We start from the raw sequence: 18470 nt of genomic DNA on the forward strand, positions 1-18470 counted from the left end.
GAAGTAGAAGTATATTCGGCTGCCATGTATGAGGTATTGTGCTTTATTATCCCCATAATTTTCGTTTGTTACTGGTTTCTGTAGCCCGAGATGTGACTAGAAATGCTGTCCCCTTGCCGCCCCTTGAAGGAGATAGCTGGCTGTCCCACTTGGAGGACGGCGGGGAGACCTCACTCTAGGATCGCTTTAGGCGTTCACCTTTTTTCAGGAGGAGCCGGTGCTCTGATTTCTGGGAGCTGCAGCACTTGTCAGGCCCTACTGTGTAGTTCCTCCCATTTTTGAGATAGGAATTTACAACTAGCAAGGCGTGCATTTAGAGGAGGAAATGGTACCCACTGCAGTGTGGAGGGAGGGTTCTTGTGCACAGGTGGCAGCTTCTGATTTCCCATGAGTCTCTCCTGCCTGCTGCTTGGGGAAGGTGTGTGGGTTACACATGGGTGTGCATGTGTGCAGTCCCACCCATGACCTTGAGTCTCACAGAAGGGTAAAGGGCAGAATTGTGAATGTACTCCAGCAATCTTCTGGAAAATGGAATAAAAAGATAATTTCTTTTTTTAAGATTTATTCACTTTTATTACAAAGTCAGATATACAGAGAGGAGGAGAGACAGAGAAAGATCTTCCATCCGATGATTCACTCCCCAAGTGACTGCAACGGCCGGTGCTGTGCCTATCTGGAGCCAGGATCCAGGAACTTCCTCCAGGTCTCCCACACAGGTACAGGGTTCCAAGGCTTTGGGCTGTCCTCGACTGCTTTCCCAGGCCACAAGCAGGGAGCTGGATGGGAAGAGGAGCTGCCGGGATTAGAACCGGTGTCCATATGTGATCCTGGCGAGCTCAAGGCGAGGACTTTAGCTGCTAGGCCTCGTCACCGGGCTCAGAAAGCTAATTTCATTTTGGCACAAAATTTTTTGAAATTCATGCAACCAAGAAATCTTCAAAAAACTCTTAAGTATGTTACAAAAAGTTATGGATAGACTTTGAAAGTTTTCTGCAGCAAAATAAGCTTAACATTTCCTTTTTGCTTTTTAAAGATTTTATTAGAAAGTTAGATATACAGAGAGGAGGAGAGACAGAGAGGAAGATCTTCCATCTGATGGTTCACTCCCCAAGTGGCTGCAATGGCTGGAGCTCGCCAATTTGGAGCCAGGAGACCCCTTGGGGTCTCCCACGTGGGTGCAGGGTGCCAAGGCTTTGGGCTGTCCTCGACTGCTTTCCCAGGCCACAAGCAGGGAGCTGGATGGGAAGTGGGGCTGCTGGGACATGAATCACCACCCATATGAATCCTGGTGCTTGCAAAGTGAGGACTTTAACCTCCAGGCTACTGTGCTGGACCCAAATTTAACATTTTATTTGCTGTGTTCACAAATGTTTTGAATTATCCTTGTATCAAACCATCAGTGCAGTAGTTGGTAGATCTGTTGTTTTGCTCCTCAGACATTTTTTTTTAGATTTTAATATTTAGAGCTCTGTGGTCATGTTAGCTTAATTAGTTTCTGTTGATTTCCACAGTATAGTTTTGTAGGTTTAGGGATTCAACCCTCCATCCCCCTTCTCTTCCTTCCCATTTTTCCCTCCCATCACCCACTCACTGTATCAACACAGTAGTACAGTCCCTTGGTGTTAGTTATCAGTTTAATTTTCTGATGTTTAAGTGTGTTATGATAAGTCCAGGCAAAGGTAAAAGCAAATGCAATGTAGAGTGTATGTGTGAGTTCTGTTGGAAGTCCTGTTTTTATTTGGAAGCAGAGATGCAGACTGCACAGTGCTTGACTTCCCAGCATGCTCATCTCCCTTGCACCATCTCTGTTTTTCCCAGTATTACAGTTCTCCAGGTCCACAGTTACAGTCTGTACTCATTGTTGGTGTTAAGGGTGGCTTAGGGATGGTACCTTGGCTTGGTAGCTAACCCTCCATCACTGGCACTGCTTCATGCCCTGGCTCTTCCACTTTCAGCCCAGATCCCTGTTTATGACCTGGGAAAGCAGCAGAGAATGACTCAAGTGCTTAGACTCTGGAACACACTTGGGGGACCTGGAAGGAGCTCCTGGGTTCAGATCGGCCGATTCTGGTCATTGCCACTATTTGGGCAGTGAACAAGAGGATGAAAGATCTCTCTCTCTTCCTCTATTTCTCTTCTAAAAAATTTTAAGCCCTCGAAGAGCATCCTGAGATCCTGAGGCCCCCTAAGCCTGTTGGTTTTTTTTTTTTGTCCTTTTCTTTATTTTGCAAATTTTCCAGAGAGAAAGGGATACATAAAGAAGGTTGTCCGGTCCATTGGTTCACTCCCCAAATGGCCACAGCGGCTGGAGTTGTGTCAATCTGAATTCAGGACCCAGGAGTTTTTTTCCGGGTCTCCCATGTGGGTCAGGGGCCCAAGGACTTGAGCCATCCTTCTCTGCCCTCCTAGGACATAAACAGGGAGCTGGGTCAGAAGTGGAGCAGCTGGGATTTATACAGGTGCCTGGATGGGATGCTGGCGTTGCTGGTGCATGGTTAGCCTGTTATGCGACCATGCTGGCCGCAGATCTTTCAAATAAAAATAAAGTAATACATATATTTTTTGAAAATTGACTTGGTGATGTCATGAGGGACGTTCACAAGACACAAGCATTCCTTGTGCACGTGTCCTATGCAGGGCCTGTGTCTTCATTTTTGGATGCCTGCATGGCTGTCTGATAGTGGCCGGAGCCGGGGAGATAGGAAGTCAGGGTAAGAAGGTTGAGGATTTGCTGTTGGTTTTGGCATTCTGTGCCCGGGATTGTTCTGATTCTTCCAAAAATGTCCTTTGACAATGAGTAACTTAGCGGGAACACTCGTATTTTGGGATCTAAGCTGCACACTTTCAGAGTCCTGTGACCGTTTGCCGAGGTTACCAGGCTTGTTTGCCCACATGAGCAATTGCCATACTTGTTCCTCCGCTCAGGAAAGTATGCAGGGGCAAGGTCGTGGTTGATCTGCTTTCCTGGTGCAGCACCTTTGGGAAAGGTTTCCCCGGGCTTCATAATATCAGGGGTGGGACTCCTCCCCCAAGCAACACCAACCCTAAAGTGTCCTGTGTCAGAGGTGAGGGGAGTAGGAGAGGAGGCAGCCAGTGTTTTGAAAGTCCAAAGTTCACTGCGGGTACTGTTAAAGGGAGTGAAAATGAAAGCGCCAGAAATCCACACTCCCCCCCCCCCACACACACACTGTTTGCCACTAACTCTCAGGAGTGATGGAGAGTTCTACGGTAAAGAAAAAATTAACTACTTGTCAAGGGCTTGCAGTAACTCCAGGCATGAAGTTCATGGGTGTTTCGGGGGTACGGTGGAATGAAATAATCTGGCAGGAATGAATAGAATGAATTATGAATAGAATGATTAGAATAGAATGAATAGAATGATTATGAACTTCAATTAATTTATTTCTGAAGTATATTTAAAACCTCACTTCTATAGAATTTGAGATTTTTGCATGTAAGATTCAAAGTTTAAGACAAACTTTTGCTTAAAAATAATCTTTTGTAAGTCAGCAGTTTCCATGTCTGTTTTTTCTTGATGCTTCTCTGTCTTTTCTTCACAAGTCATGTTTGGTTTTGTTGTGTTCCGTGTAATGCCTCTTAAGTTGCTGTTTCAGAGTTTGTCCGCCAGGAAGTGAGAGTTAAGCTCTGGATCTGAAGACTCAGGTCCCAGCATCTGGCTTTCCTCAGTAGCACTTCCTGTTAGGGATATGGGAGGTCTCATTGTTAGTGACAAGAGGGCACTTCAGAAAGTTGATGAGAAATGGAGTTAAACGGTATTTTGAAAGCCACGCCTAATGTTTCATAACATGTACTTCGCAGAAGCTTTGTGGAGACTCCTCATGTGCAGAGATTTCAAAAAAATGTTTTTGCTCCAGAGCAAACTCAGCTTTAAAAAAATTTATTGTTCTGTGATACAGTTCCATAGGCTCCCCCTCCCTAAGTTCCTGCCCCCGCCCACAGACGTCCCCTCACATCATTAACAATCCGTCAGAAGTCCATCAACTCACTGGTAAAGCATATCCTGACATTGTTGGCATGCGCAGTGGCAGAGTAGAGCATCCTAGAGTCGAGATACATTCAACAGTTTCTTTGGGAGTGCATCTTTGCTTTGGAAGTAGAGATGCACATGGCCTTGTATCTTCACATCTGTATGTGACAGTTGCTATACATCCCCGTCAATGAAAAGCCATAAAAAACAACAGAGAAAAATAGAAAATTTGCAACAACGTGAAGTTCGATAACCTGCTACTGAGTGACTTTCCTGAAGCAGATTATGCTATTGTGAGACCTATGAGTCAGTGAGGAAATTAATAAGAAAACGTTGTTTTGAATGAATGAAAATAAAAACAAAAATATCAAACCCCCTGAGATGTAGCAAAAACAGTATTGAAAGGGCTGTTGATATTGTATTTTGAATGAAGGTCACCTTATATTTAATCTAGTTCCAGTTCTTGACACAGTATTTTCTGCCTTTCAAGTAAATGTTAATTTTAAAATCCGTTTCTATTTCTCTAGCCGCCTTCTACTCACTATAGGAAATTATATTCTCATTTTTAAAAAATTGATGCAGTTTAGACTGCTCATAAGATACCTGCTTTGAATTCGGAGCCTTTGGAACTGTATCATAAATTATTTTTTAAAAGTTACTTCAGAAAAAAAGTAAAAATACTAAAGTTGGTACAGGCAGTGTGGTGTAGCCATTTCAGTGCCAATTCATGCCCTGGCTGTTAAAATTGCAATCCAGCTCCCTACTAATGGTCTGGAAAAGCAGAAGGTGGTACAAGTTTTTTTTTTTTTTTTAGTGTATTATATCACATTTATTGTCTTATCATTTTATTTTTTTGATACAGTTTTATGTCTCATTTTATGATACAGTTCTATAGGTCTTGGGATTTCTCCTACGCTTTCCCCTAATCAGCTTCCCCACTGAGTTCCCCTCTATCATTACAACAGCATGGTTCCTCATAGATAGTCAAAAGTCCATCACTGCGGGCATGGACAACAGCAGAGGGTCCAGCATCCCATTGTCGAGACACATCCAAGGGCTTCACTGGGAGTCCCTCCTCGGTCCAGAAGTCTCCGCCATATCCTCACATCTGGACATGTCAGTCTCCACTACACAGTCACTATCAATCTCCCCAAGTGAAAAGCCACGAAACAAAACCAACAGGAAGTAAAACAAAAATTGACAATGCCATGAAGTTAAATAACATGATACTGAATAGCTAATGTGTTGCAGAAGAAGTGAAAAAGGAAATCGAGAACCATCTTAAAGAAAATGATGCTACTGTGTGATCTGAGTCATTAAAGAATTTAATGAGAAAGAAACGTTGACATATATTTTTATGTGCTGCCAAACATGTCATATGTGACATCTAGAGCTGGTTGGCTGAAATGGTTTTGACTGAAAACAACAGGAATGGTATTGTGCAAATGTTAGGTGAACAAGGCGAATACAGTAAAATGCAGTTTCAAACCACACTCTTGCCTCAATACTAGATATGCAAGTTTTATTGAAGAATTTGTAGGAAAGGCCCTTTTTCTTTCTCCTTTATTATCTGATTTTGGTAATTTCATATCACTTGGTGTGGTCTTATCGATAGCTTGTTATAATAAAAGGATATACAAGATGAAATTTAAGATTAAAATGAAGCTACTCCTCATTACTGTTGGTGGTTGCCTGGAGCTGCGTTCCTTCAATTCTCAACTGTGTTTTTGTAGGGATGAGGGGAAATGTGTTGAAGGAATTCTGGAGATATTTGACATGCTCTTGGCAACAACGTCCAGGTTCCGCGAGTTAAAGCTCCAACACAAGGAATATCTCTGTGTGAAGGCCATGGTCCTCCTCAATTCCAGTAAGTAAGCGCACAGCTGGGCCGTGCTGTGGGAAAGCAAGGTGGCATCCAGGCCTGTGGGTTGCTGAGAGTGTTGAATTTATGTTTTATTTAGAAACAGAATCATGACTTCCTTTCTGACTTTTTTAAAATTTGGATTTAAACTGCAGTTAGATTTTGGTAAGGTCAATATTAACTGGTGGTTAGCTGAAAAAGCAGTCTAAGCCGTTGTGCCAGAAAACCCAAAATTGAACTTTGAGATGTTTGCCTTTTAGCTTCTTGTTAATGCTCATTCAGACATTGTGATGTTTTGGGTTCTACTTTTTGCAGGTTTGTTATTCATTTGTTCATTTAAGAAACTGAAGACATAGTTCACAGTGCAGAGAGAGAACAAATCCTAATAAACAATGAACTGAGTGCTGTAACAAGGTGTGTGCACACAATGCTCTGAGGAAACATGAGCAAGAGACGGGCTGCAGTGACTGCAGAAGGGGAGGGATGCAGGAACAGCTTGGGCACCAGCAGAGGGGCTGGATGGGGTGGCAAATTGCAGCACTATACATTCTGAGTGGTCCTTGGGACCCTGCACCCAGGGACCAGAAAGAGGCTCCTGGCTTCAGATTGGCTCAGCTTCAGCTATTGTGGCTGTTTGGGGAGTGAACCAGTAGATAGAAAATCTTTGTCTCTCCTTCTCTTTGTTAGATATGCCCTTTCAATAGAAAGAAATCTTAACAAAATAAATACGTAAGTGGCTGGTGTCTGAAGCTGCCTTAAGAGAGGATCAGATGGGCTTGCCATGCCCAGGCATGCATTATGGGAAGGCCTGACTGGAGAAGGGAGGGGCTGAGGACCTGTTAAACACAGTCAGAACCTGAGCTGGCTCAGTGTGGTGGGGTCAGGAAGAAGAGAATGGATTTGATGGCAGTGGTGGGACGGGCCACAGACACTTGGGATTCTGGTTTCTTCATGTAATATTGTAAACCTTGAAGCAATTGGGAACTGTACAAGGGGGGAAGATCACCAAGAAGATTGCTTTCCTCAAGTTACTGTAATTTTGGTGATTATTCTTGAATATTTTTTTCCAAATTCTTCCTGGTCTTTAGCCTAGGAGAGAGTTAATGTAGTCATTGAAAGAGTGTTACTGTCCCTATTTTTTAAAAAAAAATTATTTGAAAGAAAGATTGAGAAGGAAGGGAGGGAGAGAGAACTCCAGCAAGAAATCGATCCTACATGCACTCACTTCCCAAATGGCCTCGGCAGTCAGCGCTGGGCCAGCCTGAAGACAGGAGCTGTGAACTCCAGCCTCGTCTCCCACAAAGACCACAGGCATCCAAGTGCTTGTGCCATCTTCAGCTGCTGTCTTCCCAAGCCATTAGCAGGGAGCCGATTTGGGAGCAGAGCAACCAGGGTTTGAACTGCACTCCCAAAGAGGGTGCTGGCCTTGTAGGTGACAGCTTAACATGCAGCCCAGCCCAGAGGTGCAGCCCTTCAATTGTGTGTCTGTTTATTGGTCTTCAGAGTCATTTCCTTTTTCAAAACCGTCACGAACATTGCTGTATACTCTCCTGAGTTTTTCAGTAGTTGTCAGACCCCTCAGCTTGCTGTCTCCTTGAGCTTTGCTCCAGCTGCTCTACCAGGCGTTGACAGCTTTGCTTGGCCATTCACTCGTTTTGAGCCTTTAGGCTATTGATTTCTTTCTTAAATATTACATATAGCCAGGCTTTAATCTTAAGGCTCAATATTTGAAACAAGGGCATAGCGTGTCTACCATCTTTTAACTTGGCCAAAGCAACAGTTTTTGGAGCAAACTTAATTCAGGACCTGTGGGTCCTTGCATTCCCACTTACCTCCTGATTTGGGTTCAGCTGACTTTCTCTATTCTGTCCTGTATTTATTTCCTTGCTAACAACTGCACACAAAAAAGGACCTCAAAAAGGTAATAGAAAATGGCATTAAAAGCTAAGTTTACTATGGTATGAAAAATTATTAAAATTCATACTTACATGGGGCTTCAAAAAAATGAAGATGTATTTTTTAAAAATTATGAATAGATTTTAAATCTTTTACACAAAATAAACTTTTCATTCTGCCTTTCTACAAACTTGAATATATACATACTTATATATTTACAAAAATAGAGGCAAAGAAGATCAAAGAGCGCTCCCATCTGCTGGTTTAGGAATGGGCCCGGAGCCAAGAACTCGGTCAAGGTCTTCCAGCGAGTGGCAGGAGTCCAATTCCTTGAGCTGTCACAGCTGCATCCCAGGCTCTGCATGGTTGTGAAGAGATGCATTCACTAGCCAGAGCTGACTCGGCCTGGGGGGCAAGTGTCTTAGTGTCATGACTGTTCTACTAAACGCTCCTCCTCCCACGCTCTTGGCGAAGGACACTGCCCCGAGTGTTAGGGCAGGGGAAAGGGACATGGAGACCAGTGCTTGGACGCTATCTGCGGTGGAGGGCCAGGGTTTCATTGTTGTTTCCATTGCCACATTATTAAGGTTACTTTTGTAAAATAGAATAAAAAAAGAATGACTCAAAATGAAAATGTACAATGTAAACCCTAGTTTATTGCATTCTTTTTCATTGGCAGTATCTATTATAGTCAAATGCTTTAAAATGATCAGATGCTATACAAGTTCTTAGATGCTTGCCCTGAAGTTCTGCACATCTCTTTGTGGGCTGGTACCTCTTGAGAAAAGGGCTGACTGAAAGATGGGATATGACATGAAAGGTCTGGGGTGGATGGTGGGGTGAGATTTTGAAGGAGAGGGCCACGGTACTGAGAATATGGAGGTCGTGCAAAGCTACAGAGACCCTAAGGACAACCTTTGGCTTTTCCTGTAGCAGAGTGGCAGTCTGGCCTTTCTTGTCCAATAGGATATTTCCCCTACACACACTGCATACCACAATCCAGTTATTATTAACACTAACTTTTAAAAAAGATTCATGTATTTATTTGAAAGTCCAAATTGTAGAGAGGGCAAGAAATCCATTGGCTGCTTCATTGCCCAGATGGCTGCATTGGCTGGACTGGGCCAGGCGAAAGCCAGCAGCCAGGTCTCCTATGTGGGTGCAGGGGCCCAGACACTTGGACCATCTTCTGATGTTTTTCCCAGGTCATTAACAGGGAGCTGGGTTGGAAGTGGAGCAGTAAGGCCATGAACTGGCACCCATATTGGATGCGGGCATGCAAGTTGCAGCCTTATCCACAAGCCACAATGCTGGCCTCTATTACCATTTGTCTTTTACAAAATGTTGGGAGAGCTGAACTTTCCTGAGCAATGAAGTTGATGTGCATGTAGGCAGTGCCCAGCCAGGACTTTGAACTTGGTCATAGGGGAAGACCAAACTTTGCTGTCCTCCTCCGCCTGCCTATAGCCCTTGGCTCCAGAGTACACTGTTGCTTCCCTTTGCAAAGGGAGGAATTGCTAGGGAAGTATATTCCTATCTGGACAATGGAGGAGCATCAGTTGCTGGGTGGTGGACTTCTCTTGGGTTCAGAAGCGGTATACAACTCATTAGACAGCCAAGTGCTGCCTGGGAAGCCGTTCGCTTGTGGTCACAGCACTTAGCAGTGGAAAGCCGCCTGTTGACCAGGCTCCCAAGAGTTATTCTAGCCTCCGAGACGTCAGACTGTGTTGTCAAAGCTTGGAGTGGTGTCTGTGAGCACGAGAAGGATGCAGGTGGTGACTTCCTCTTACTCCCCAAATGACTACAACACCCAGAGCTGGGCTGATCTGAAGCTGGAATCAGCTTTTTTTGGGTCTCCTATATGGGTGCAGGGACCCAAGGACTTTGGCCATCCTGCTTTCCCAGGCCATAATCTGGGAGCTGGACTTGAAGTGGAGCAGTCAGGACATGAACTGTTGCCCTTATATGGAACACCAGCACCATAGGTGGACGGTTAATTTGCTGTATCACCATGCTGGGTCCCATCACTTACCTGTCTGTCTGTATTTATTTATTTATAGAAAGAGTAGCAGAGAAGCCAGGGTCCTGGAAATCTCAGTCTCGCATGTGGGTGGCAGAGGCCCCATTTGAGCCATCTTCTGCTACTTCCCCAGGAATGAATGCATGAACTTAGAAGTGGAATAGCTGGAATTCAAACCAGTGCTCTGATATGGAATGTTGGCCTCCACCAGTAAAGGCTGAACTTACAGCACCACAGTGTCCATCCCAGAGCTTTTCATTAAATCAAAGAAAGAGAATTTAAGATCAGGCAGTCAGAGATGGTGTTGTGGCACAGCCTGTTAAGCCATCTTCTGCAACAGCAGTGTCCCGTATGAACGTCCAACTGCTCCATTTGTTTTCAGATTAATTGTCTCTAGTGAGGAAAGGGGTGCATTTCATGCTTTGAACACTCACGATGGTCCCACCTTGGCATTCGTACGTCTCGGGATGCCAGCAGGTGGGCCGCGGAGGGAGTGTGCTGCTGTCTCCGGCGGTGAAGGGGACAAGAGTATTTCCTTATTTTATTCTCCTTTCTTTGGTATATGTGGGCCAAGATTATACCAAAATTTCATCGATTTCATTATATTAGTTTCATGAAAAGTGATTTAATTTTGATTTGTTTTACCATGAGTCTTCAGTAATATTTTTATTTCTTTGTGATGGGGAGACCTTTCTTTTCAAGATTTATTTACTTGAAAGGCAGTTAGAAGGAGAATCTTCCACCCACTGGTTCACTCTGCAAATGGCCACAACGGCCAGAAGTGGGCCAGGCCAAAGCCAGGAGCCTGGAGCTTCACTTGGGTCTCCTGTATAGGTGACAGGAGCCCAAGCACTTGGACCATCTTCTGCTCCTTTCCCAGGCGTGCCAGCAAGGAGCTGCATTGGAAGTGGAGCGGTTAAGAACCAGAACTTGCATTGGATGTCGATGTTGCAGGTGGCAGCTTTACGTACTGTGCCAAAAACCTGGTGCTGAGTGGCTATTCTTTATGCCAGTCTCTTTCTGGGATTATTTTTTGTAAGATTTATTTTATTTTTTTATTGGAAAGTCAGATATACAGAGGAGGAGAGACGGAGAGGAAGATCTTCCGTCTGATGATTCATTTCCCAAGTGACCGCAACGGCCGGTGGTATGCCAATCTGAAGCCAGGAGCCAAGAACAACTTCCGGGTGTCCCTCACGGGTGCAGGGTCCCAAGGCTTTGGGCTGTCCTCGACTGCTTTTCCGGGCCACAAGCAGGGAGCAGGATGTAAAGTGGAGCTGCCAGGATTAGAACCGGCGCCCATATGAGATCCTGGCGTGTTCAAGACAAGGACTTTAGCCACTACGCTATGCTGCCAGGCCCGACCAGGATTATTTTTATATAGGTTAGCCTTTTTGTATTCCACCCCTTACCCCATATGTAAAGCCAGTGTAATGTAAGCCTTTTCAGAACTGTAGTGCATACCCTCCCTAAAGCACATGCCCACAGTGGACCCCAGGTCCTGCCCTTGGCAGTGACGCTGGATTCCCAAGGGGGTGATCCCGTGAGCCACACACGTTCTTCACAGGGAATCTGATTTATTTCTCTCTCTCTCTCTCTCTCTCTCTCTCTCTCTCTCTCTCTCACACACACACACACACACACCTGTGAGGTGTCCATGTAACTGTGGTTCTCAGGTGTGGTTATACTCTTTTGAATTCAACAGCAGTTTTATTGTAGTCACATCCCACACAATTCTCCCGCTTAAATTATACAGTGCAGTTTTTTAATTTAAAAAATTTGCTGTCCTCACCGTAGTCGATTTAGAACATCCCCTTCATCCTTCTTAGCCACCAGTCCTTACGCCCCGCCCACCGTCCCTCCTTCTTGTGTTCTGGCGCTGTGGACCTGTCTGCTCTCAGCAGTTCATAGACGTGTGTTGTGACTGGTGTCTCTGGCCTCCCACCCGTTTCACGTCCTTAATGTTGTTGCACGAAGCATTGCATTGTGTGGGTAGACCGGGTTTCCTTGCTCTGTTCTTCAGTTGCCAGTCCTTTAGGGAGGCTTCTGTTTGTTGGCATTGTGAGTGGGGATGCTGCGAGCCTCCCTGTGCCAGCTGAGGGTTTAGTCTGGATTTTTAACCCTTGTCACTTGGGCTGCTGCACAGTTTTATCTCCTGATAGTATCCACACATGATTATATTTACTTTTTTAAAGATATATTTAATCTGAAAGAACTACAGAGAGAAAGGGAGAAAGAGACAGAGGTGTTTCACCTGCTGGTTCACTTTGCAGATGGCTGTAGTGGTCAGGACTGGGTCAAGGCAAAGCCAGGAGCTTCTTCCATATCTTCTCCATGGGAGCCGGCAGCCCAAGTACTTGGGCTGTTCTTCACTGCTTTGCCCAGGCAGCTGGCAGGGAGCTGGGTCAGAAGTAGGCAGTGGGGCTTGAGCTGGCACTCATGTTGGGTGCTGGTATCACAGGTGCTGTGCCACAGTGCCAGCCCCCATGTTTAGGCAGCTGGGTCAGTTTTAGGGACAGCTTCAGATGGTTTTCTCTGTTTTCCGCTCCTGACTGTGTGTGTGTTTAGTGCTGATGTGTGCATTCACATTTACCCGTTGAGTTATGAACAGCTGAAAAACGAAAACTTTGAATGTATGGAGATTCAGTCTCATTCTTCCCATGTGCGAGTATTTGCTCTACGGTGGGCACCGTACTCAGCAATAGGGATAAAGTGACAGAACAGGCTGGGCCTGTGCCCTCAAAGCCCTCTTCATGCAGCTCCACTGCCAGAGGAAGGCAGCTGGGAGTCGTGAGTGAGGCCAGCGGGACCTGGGACAGCACTGCTGGCGATGCAGTGGGGGACTCGGGCCCTCCTTACAATGGGCGGTGGAGACGCCAAGAAGCCTCCAGGCACAAGTTCATGACCAGGCTGGGATTGAAAGGTGCACTCGTGTATAAATGAGAGAGACCATAAGGAAGCGTGGAGAAGGAAGAGAAAGGGGAGTGTTCAGCTGTTGGTGGAATTGAAAGTGACATTGTAGGTGAGGTGCAGCGAAAAGCAGGGCTGGAAAGAGTCGGGAGACAGCCGGGTTCCTGGGAAACCTGCCCCAAGGAGGGATACCCTTGGTCAGAGTCCAGGGACAAGTCTGCAGTTTGGCACTTGGGGGATGTGTGGGTCAAGGGTGGGATCCTGTTTGCTCTGCCATGGGTGGTTAGGGTCATCTCTCCCGGTGGTGGGCAGTCTGAGGAGGGACTAGGAAGAGCATGAGCTGAGCAGGTGGCTTAGAAGAGCTGTTGAGAAAGGTCAGTGTTTGGAACGTGTGTCATCTGACATTGTGGAGGGGCTCCAGGGGCGGGGCGAACTGATGCTCTCGGGTTTGACCTTCCATGCCTCTGCCTGAATTCACCTCAATTGCACTGAAAATATGAACGCATTAAAGCAGAGAACAAACTGCCGAAACCAGCGCTGGATGGTGGATCGGCAGCAGTCATCGCTGTCACTGCAGCTGAGAGCTGGCGGCTCCCTTGTTGGTTACTTATTTTCTGAAATCGAAAGCCTAGAAATAAAACTGATCATTGCAGGGAACAATCATGGAGTTGTGCCTGGGGTGTGGACATCGGGTTGGGGCGGGATTTATCTGAGCTTTGGTCTTGCATCCCTTGGGAGACTCTAGGATCTCAGGTCCTAGAGACAGAAAGGGGATAAACACAGGGTGAGGTGCTTGGGGGCCTGAGCAGTTGTGTAATGAGGGACTGAGGCTGGAGGGGCTGGGCTCGGTCAGAGGGCTGGAGAGGGGTACAGAGTCAGACCCCAAGCCCGTGGTCTTCCTGGTCTAGCTTGGCATCATGCAAGTGAGGTGCTGGGGCCCCGGGCAGAGGTGGGAGCATGTGATATACACAAGGGCTTGGGCAGAGGGGCTTGGCAGCAGCAACCCAAGTTCACATGTGTTAAGCACCCCTGAGAACCTCCGTGTGGTTATCTGTGTGTGTATCAGGCAGTGGGTGAGACACCCCATGTGCCAGTCAAGGTGCCTGGCTGTGCCAAGGCCACCGTGCCAGGCCTGGCAGGTACTTGGAGAGGTCGTTTAGTTCGCGTTATGTCCAGCCAGGATTTCCTTCCACTTTGTTTGCAGAGAGGGGGAAGATCCCATGGGGGTGGGGGAGAGCAGTCTGGGTGTCAGAGCAGTGCGCTCTCTGATGCGACCACCTCTCTGGAGAGCGTAGGTGGCCTGATGGCCGATGTGGGACCGCACTCTGCTTTCCTCCCAGCAATGACATGGGGCTGTCATTTGTGCAGGTATGTGTTCTCTGGCTGCCGCCACGCAGGAGGCCGAGAGCGGCCGGAAGCTGACTCACCTGCTGAATGCCGTGACCGATGCACTGGTCTGGGTGATCGCCAAGAGCGGCATCTCGGCCCAGCAGCAGTCCGTCCGCCTGGCCAACCTCCTGATGCTCCTCTCCCACGTCAGGCACGCCAGGTATGGGCCGAGGGCCATGCTTGGGGACAAGGGCAGGGCCTGCTTGGGTGGGGAAGCAGGTTTCATGTGGAGTGAGGAAGAATTGATACTTTCAAGACAGTGAAACTCAGAGGATGGGGTGGGTCATTGTGCATCTGCTTGTCATCAGCGAGCCATGTGCAGTGGGCGTGGCCTCTGCATCCCATGTTCCTTACCGGGTCTTTGTAGCACTCTTTGGGGGCTCATCTGATTTTGGTTGTAGGGGCACAGAGCTTATTTCTGAAGTTTCCCAGGGGACAGTTCTTCCTGCACAGCAATGTGCAGCCACTCTCCTGAGTACACCAGCCAGGGCAGAGGCACTGGGTCATTTCCAGGAACCCATTTTCTGTGGTTCTCTGGGCAGGTGATTGAGGGGAAATTGCCCAGCCTTCCCAGAGTGTTCATTTCTTGCTCTGACACCAGGATGTTAAGGATAAGCCAAAGAGGAAGCAGGCTCAGGGCAGTAAGACCAGGGCGGGAATGGCATGTGGGCAAGAGGTTACACAGGCACTCCGTGCCCTGGGCTGGACGACTGGCCATGAGGGCTGGGACAGTGCTGCCCTGGTGGACCCTCACACAGGGAGAGGGAGGCTCGCTGCCCCCTCGGTCCCTCCCATGATTCATCTGCACGCAACACCCTGCAGAGTGGGACATATCCTTCACATACCTACTTTGTGTCATGTGTTTCTATTTTTCTGGGTGATCTCTCTGTTTAAAACGGCGTCCCAGCACTGTGCCTGCGTTCCTTGGTATACAGAAACTGTGAAAATGCTCCTTAGAGAAGCTTTGTTCAGCCTTGAGTCTCAGTGTCGTGAGTTCGAGGCCAGTGAATTCACAGTGTGTATTACACCAGCTATCTTCGAACGCAAACACATAGGAAACAAGGTTATGTGTTGACTGGCAGATGAAAATGTAGCTGGAAATCTGGCAGGAGCAGCGGTTCAGTTCTCACTAACTCGGCATTACTTTATAATGACAACCGTAAATAAGGGTTCAGTTATCCTATGTTCCAGATGCTATGTCAACCATGGTGGCCTGTGTGAGGCTGTGGACACAAGGCTGGCAGGATACTGTCCTTGTCCTCAACTGTAGATTACTGAGGGAGCTGGATGAAGGACCCTGAAAGGATGGGCTGGGACTGCGTGGGGGGCGTGGCCTGGTTTGTGTGGCAGAGCTAGGCATGTCAGCCTTCCCCTGGCCGCCTCCCGGGACTGACTCCCGTTGTGTTTCTGTCCCCATAGTAACAAAGGCATGGAACACCTGCTCAGCATGAAGTGCAAGAACGTGGTCCCGGTGTACGACCTGCTGCTGGAGATGCTGAATGCCCACACGCTCCGCGGGCACAAATCTGTAGCCATGGTGCCCGAGGGCAGCCCAGTTGAGGACAGCAAGAATTCCGAGGGCTCCCAGGGCCCGGAGGCTCCGTGATGCCCAGCTTGAGGGTGAGAGGGCCCACAGAGGACACTGGAAGTGTGGACGCCAGCAGGTTGTGAGTTTGGGCTTCGTCCTTGCTGCTGTGTGGGCCCTCATGTGGCTGTGCGTGGCCCTGTGTTGTCTTCCTCTTGCCCACTCCGCAGGAACCAGGGCAAGAATGCTACAGCTGTGTTTCCTTTTTTTTAAACCCAAGGGTTGCAGCTAAAGGCAGTTTCCACCTTGCATGGCCTCTTAGCATCTGCACATAGACCCTTGCTTCCTTCCAGTCCTTTGGGAAGCAAAGGTTTTGGAGCAGATGGGCCATCTGACCTGAAAGGGGTGCTTGGTGGAAAGGGCAGAGGATGTGGTATGTCGCCAAAGTGGGCCAGCCCTTAGTGTATGCCCTGCCCTCTGCTTAGGTGTGGCTGCTGTTTCCTTATCAACCCTTTGGTTGTAGGCCTGAATTGACAATCAAATAACTGCTCTGACATGTCCATCTTCATGGCTCAAGGGACTGATGCTATTGTTAGCACCTTGCCCACTGAAGACCAGAAGGACTGTGGCCAGGCTGGGATGTGGGCCCTCCCCCAAATTCCTGCTGTCTTCTTCTTGTGGATCTGTCTCTCTTGATTTGCATTCATTGCTGCTGGTTCTTTAGGGGGTAGGTGAGCCTGTGTGTGGTCACTTTCCTGGAGGATCATGGGAAACTTAAGTCTGTGTGTGCCTGAGGCTGCCCTGCCTTAAACGTCTATTGTCCCAAGGGCCTGGTGTGTGTGTGTGCTGGAGAAAGCCCATGCGTCTGTGTGATAGGACTTCTGTAGCTGTGGGCGGCTGCCATACCTTCCCTGGGGTGTCACGAACACAGTGTCCAGTTTGTATGACCTTGTAAGTAGTAGCCACAGCACATCAAGCCACTTAGCGGACACAGTGACATCCTGGGCTGTGGAAGCCCGGACGGAGCGCCTTTGGGGTTGTGTCGTGTGGAACTGATGGGCATACCACTTGAACTTGACCCGGTTTGTCAGTCTCCTTAAACAAGGTGGGGATAAAGAATTCTTTATACCATTGGGAGCTGTTAAAATACTTTTCTCAGCAGACTTATGTAGTGGACTGGGTGAAATAGAAACTTAGTGAAGAAGCTGTTTCTTACTGAAAGTGCAAAAGAAATAGGACAGGGAGACAATGTACCTTAGAATCGACCATTTTAATTTGCCTTTTGAAAATTGAACATTCAGACACATTTTTGAGAACATGGAAAATACATAAAACTTAGCAACTGCTCTACTTTGGAAGTGAACAGTTATTATGTTCGGTTTTGTGGTAACCTTTTCAGGAGTTAAGTACATTTTTTCTTCTTTTTTTTTTTTTAAGATAGGTTTAGTTTGGCTAGTCCATCTTGTTTTTACTAAGCCATTAGGAAGATAACATTTAAGGTCATGAAGGTTGGTTTCTACTGATGAAACCTTGAGTAATTCTTCGTTTTTATTCTGGTATGTGGACTAAAAGTTGAGCTAGCTATGTCAGAGGCACTTGGACCTGTCCTGGAGAACACACTGATGTCTGTATGCTGAGGCTGAAATGAGACTCTGACTCCATGTTTCAGCATTAGCAGGACTCTGCACAGGAAGGAGACGCTGGGTTTCATGGGAGCCAGACTTGTCCAGAGTTGTGGGTTCCTTGAGGCTAGTCTTGAATTCTGGAATGGGGGCTGGGAAGCTGGGTGGTAGGAAGTGGCAGGCGAAACAGCCTTGAGCAAGGATTGGCCAGTGAAATTCACAGAAGGCTCAGTCCATAGTTGGAGCCATTGCCTTATTAGAATGCCATATAGTGAATTATTTCTTTTTTAAGATTGTATTGTCATACCCAAGGAAGATTCCAGACTGAACTTGAGTTGGAGGGCAGCCAGGGGTTGTTAGATCTTGCAGGTTTCTTGGATCACTGTGGATCTTTCTTTCTTGGTGTAGGCACTCCTTAGTGTGCCTGGATGCAGGTCAGTCCACCCCAAGGGCTTCCTCAGTTCAGGGATGTCTGTTACTAGGATGGGACCTCCCATTTGCTGATTCACTCTAGTGTCCACAACAGCCCTAGGTGGGGGTGGGAGTGGGATAAAGTTGGGGCCTGGGAACTCAATCTGGGTCTCTGACATAGGTGGCAGGAGCCCAGTTATTCCTGCATCACTGTGGCTTCCCAGGGCCTGTGTTAGCAGGACTCTGGATTGGGAAAAGGAGCCAGGATCCAGGTACCCTGAGAAGGATGCAGAACTGTTAGCTGCTAGGCCAGACACCTGCTCCAAGGCTGTTTCCTCTGGGATCAGGAGTGAGCCCATGGTTGAAAACATGATCTGTGTTCTCATGGCGACTTCTGTTCCAGCTATTCCAGGACCCTTCCTTCCCCTCCAGGGAAGGCACCCCTTAAGGGTGACATCGTGTGTGTGTCAGGTTAATCCTAAATGTTCATATGTCAGGTTAGTCTCTAATAGTGATTTATTCTAAATGCTTTTCTGGGGAGAGGTAAGGGTGGTACCCACTCTCCCAAATAGTCCACGTTCTGTAGGGCAACTTAGCTAAGTAGAAATTTCACTGCTTTGAGTTTGGTTTTTAAAAGGGATTAATGAGGGAAAATAGGACAGACAACTGTAAAGAGGAATTAAGTTGGACATTGAAACAAAAATCCACTTTTGTGTACAAAGTAAAAGTAATCCTCAGCTGTGTCTTAAGACTATCTAAGTCTTAGATCCCTTTGTTCTAATTTGTAAGTGACCACTTAATAAGGTCAACTAGGGTTGGCCTTGTTGCCAGGGTTAAGCTGTGCATCG

General features: G+C 47.2%; 1 protein-coding gene across 1 annotated transcript in view; it reads left to right on the forward strand.

The window, feature by feature from the left end:
• ESR2 (estrogen receptor 2) overlaps positions 1 to 15515 on the forward strand; it is a 33257-nt gene extending 17742 nt beyond the window's left edge. Inside the window, exons 6-7 of the mRNA XM_040975642.1 lie at positions 5722 to 5855; positions 15484 to 15515. Coding sequence (XP_040831576.1) covers positions 5722 to 5855; positions 15484 to 15515 — 166 coding nt within the window. The remainder of the gene's footprint in view (positions 1 to 5721; positions 5856 to 15483) is intronic.
• Positions 15516 to 18470: the final 2955 nt, after the last annotated feature.

Source organism: Ochotona curzoniae, unplaced genomic scaffold (genome assembly GCF_017591425.1).
Source record: "Ochotona curzoniae isolate NIBS_2020 unplaced genomic scaffold, NIBS_Ocur_1.0 contig_2688, whole genome shotgun sequence".
In the NCBI taxonomy this organism is placed as follows: domain Eukaryota; kingdom Metazoa; phylum Chordata; class Mammalia; order Lagomorpha; family Ochotonidae; genus Ochotona; species Ochotona curzoniae.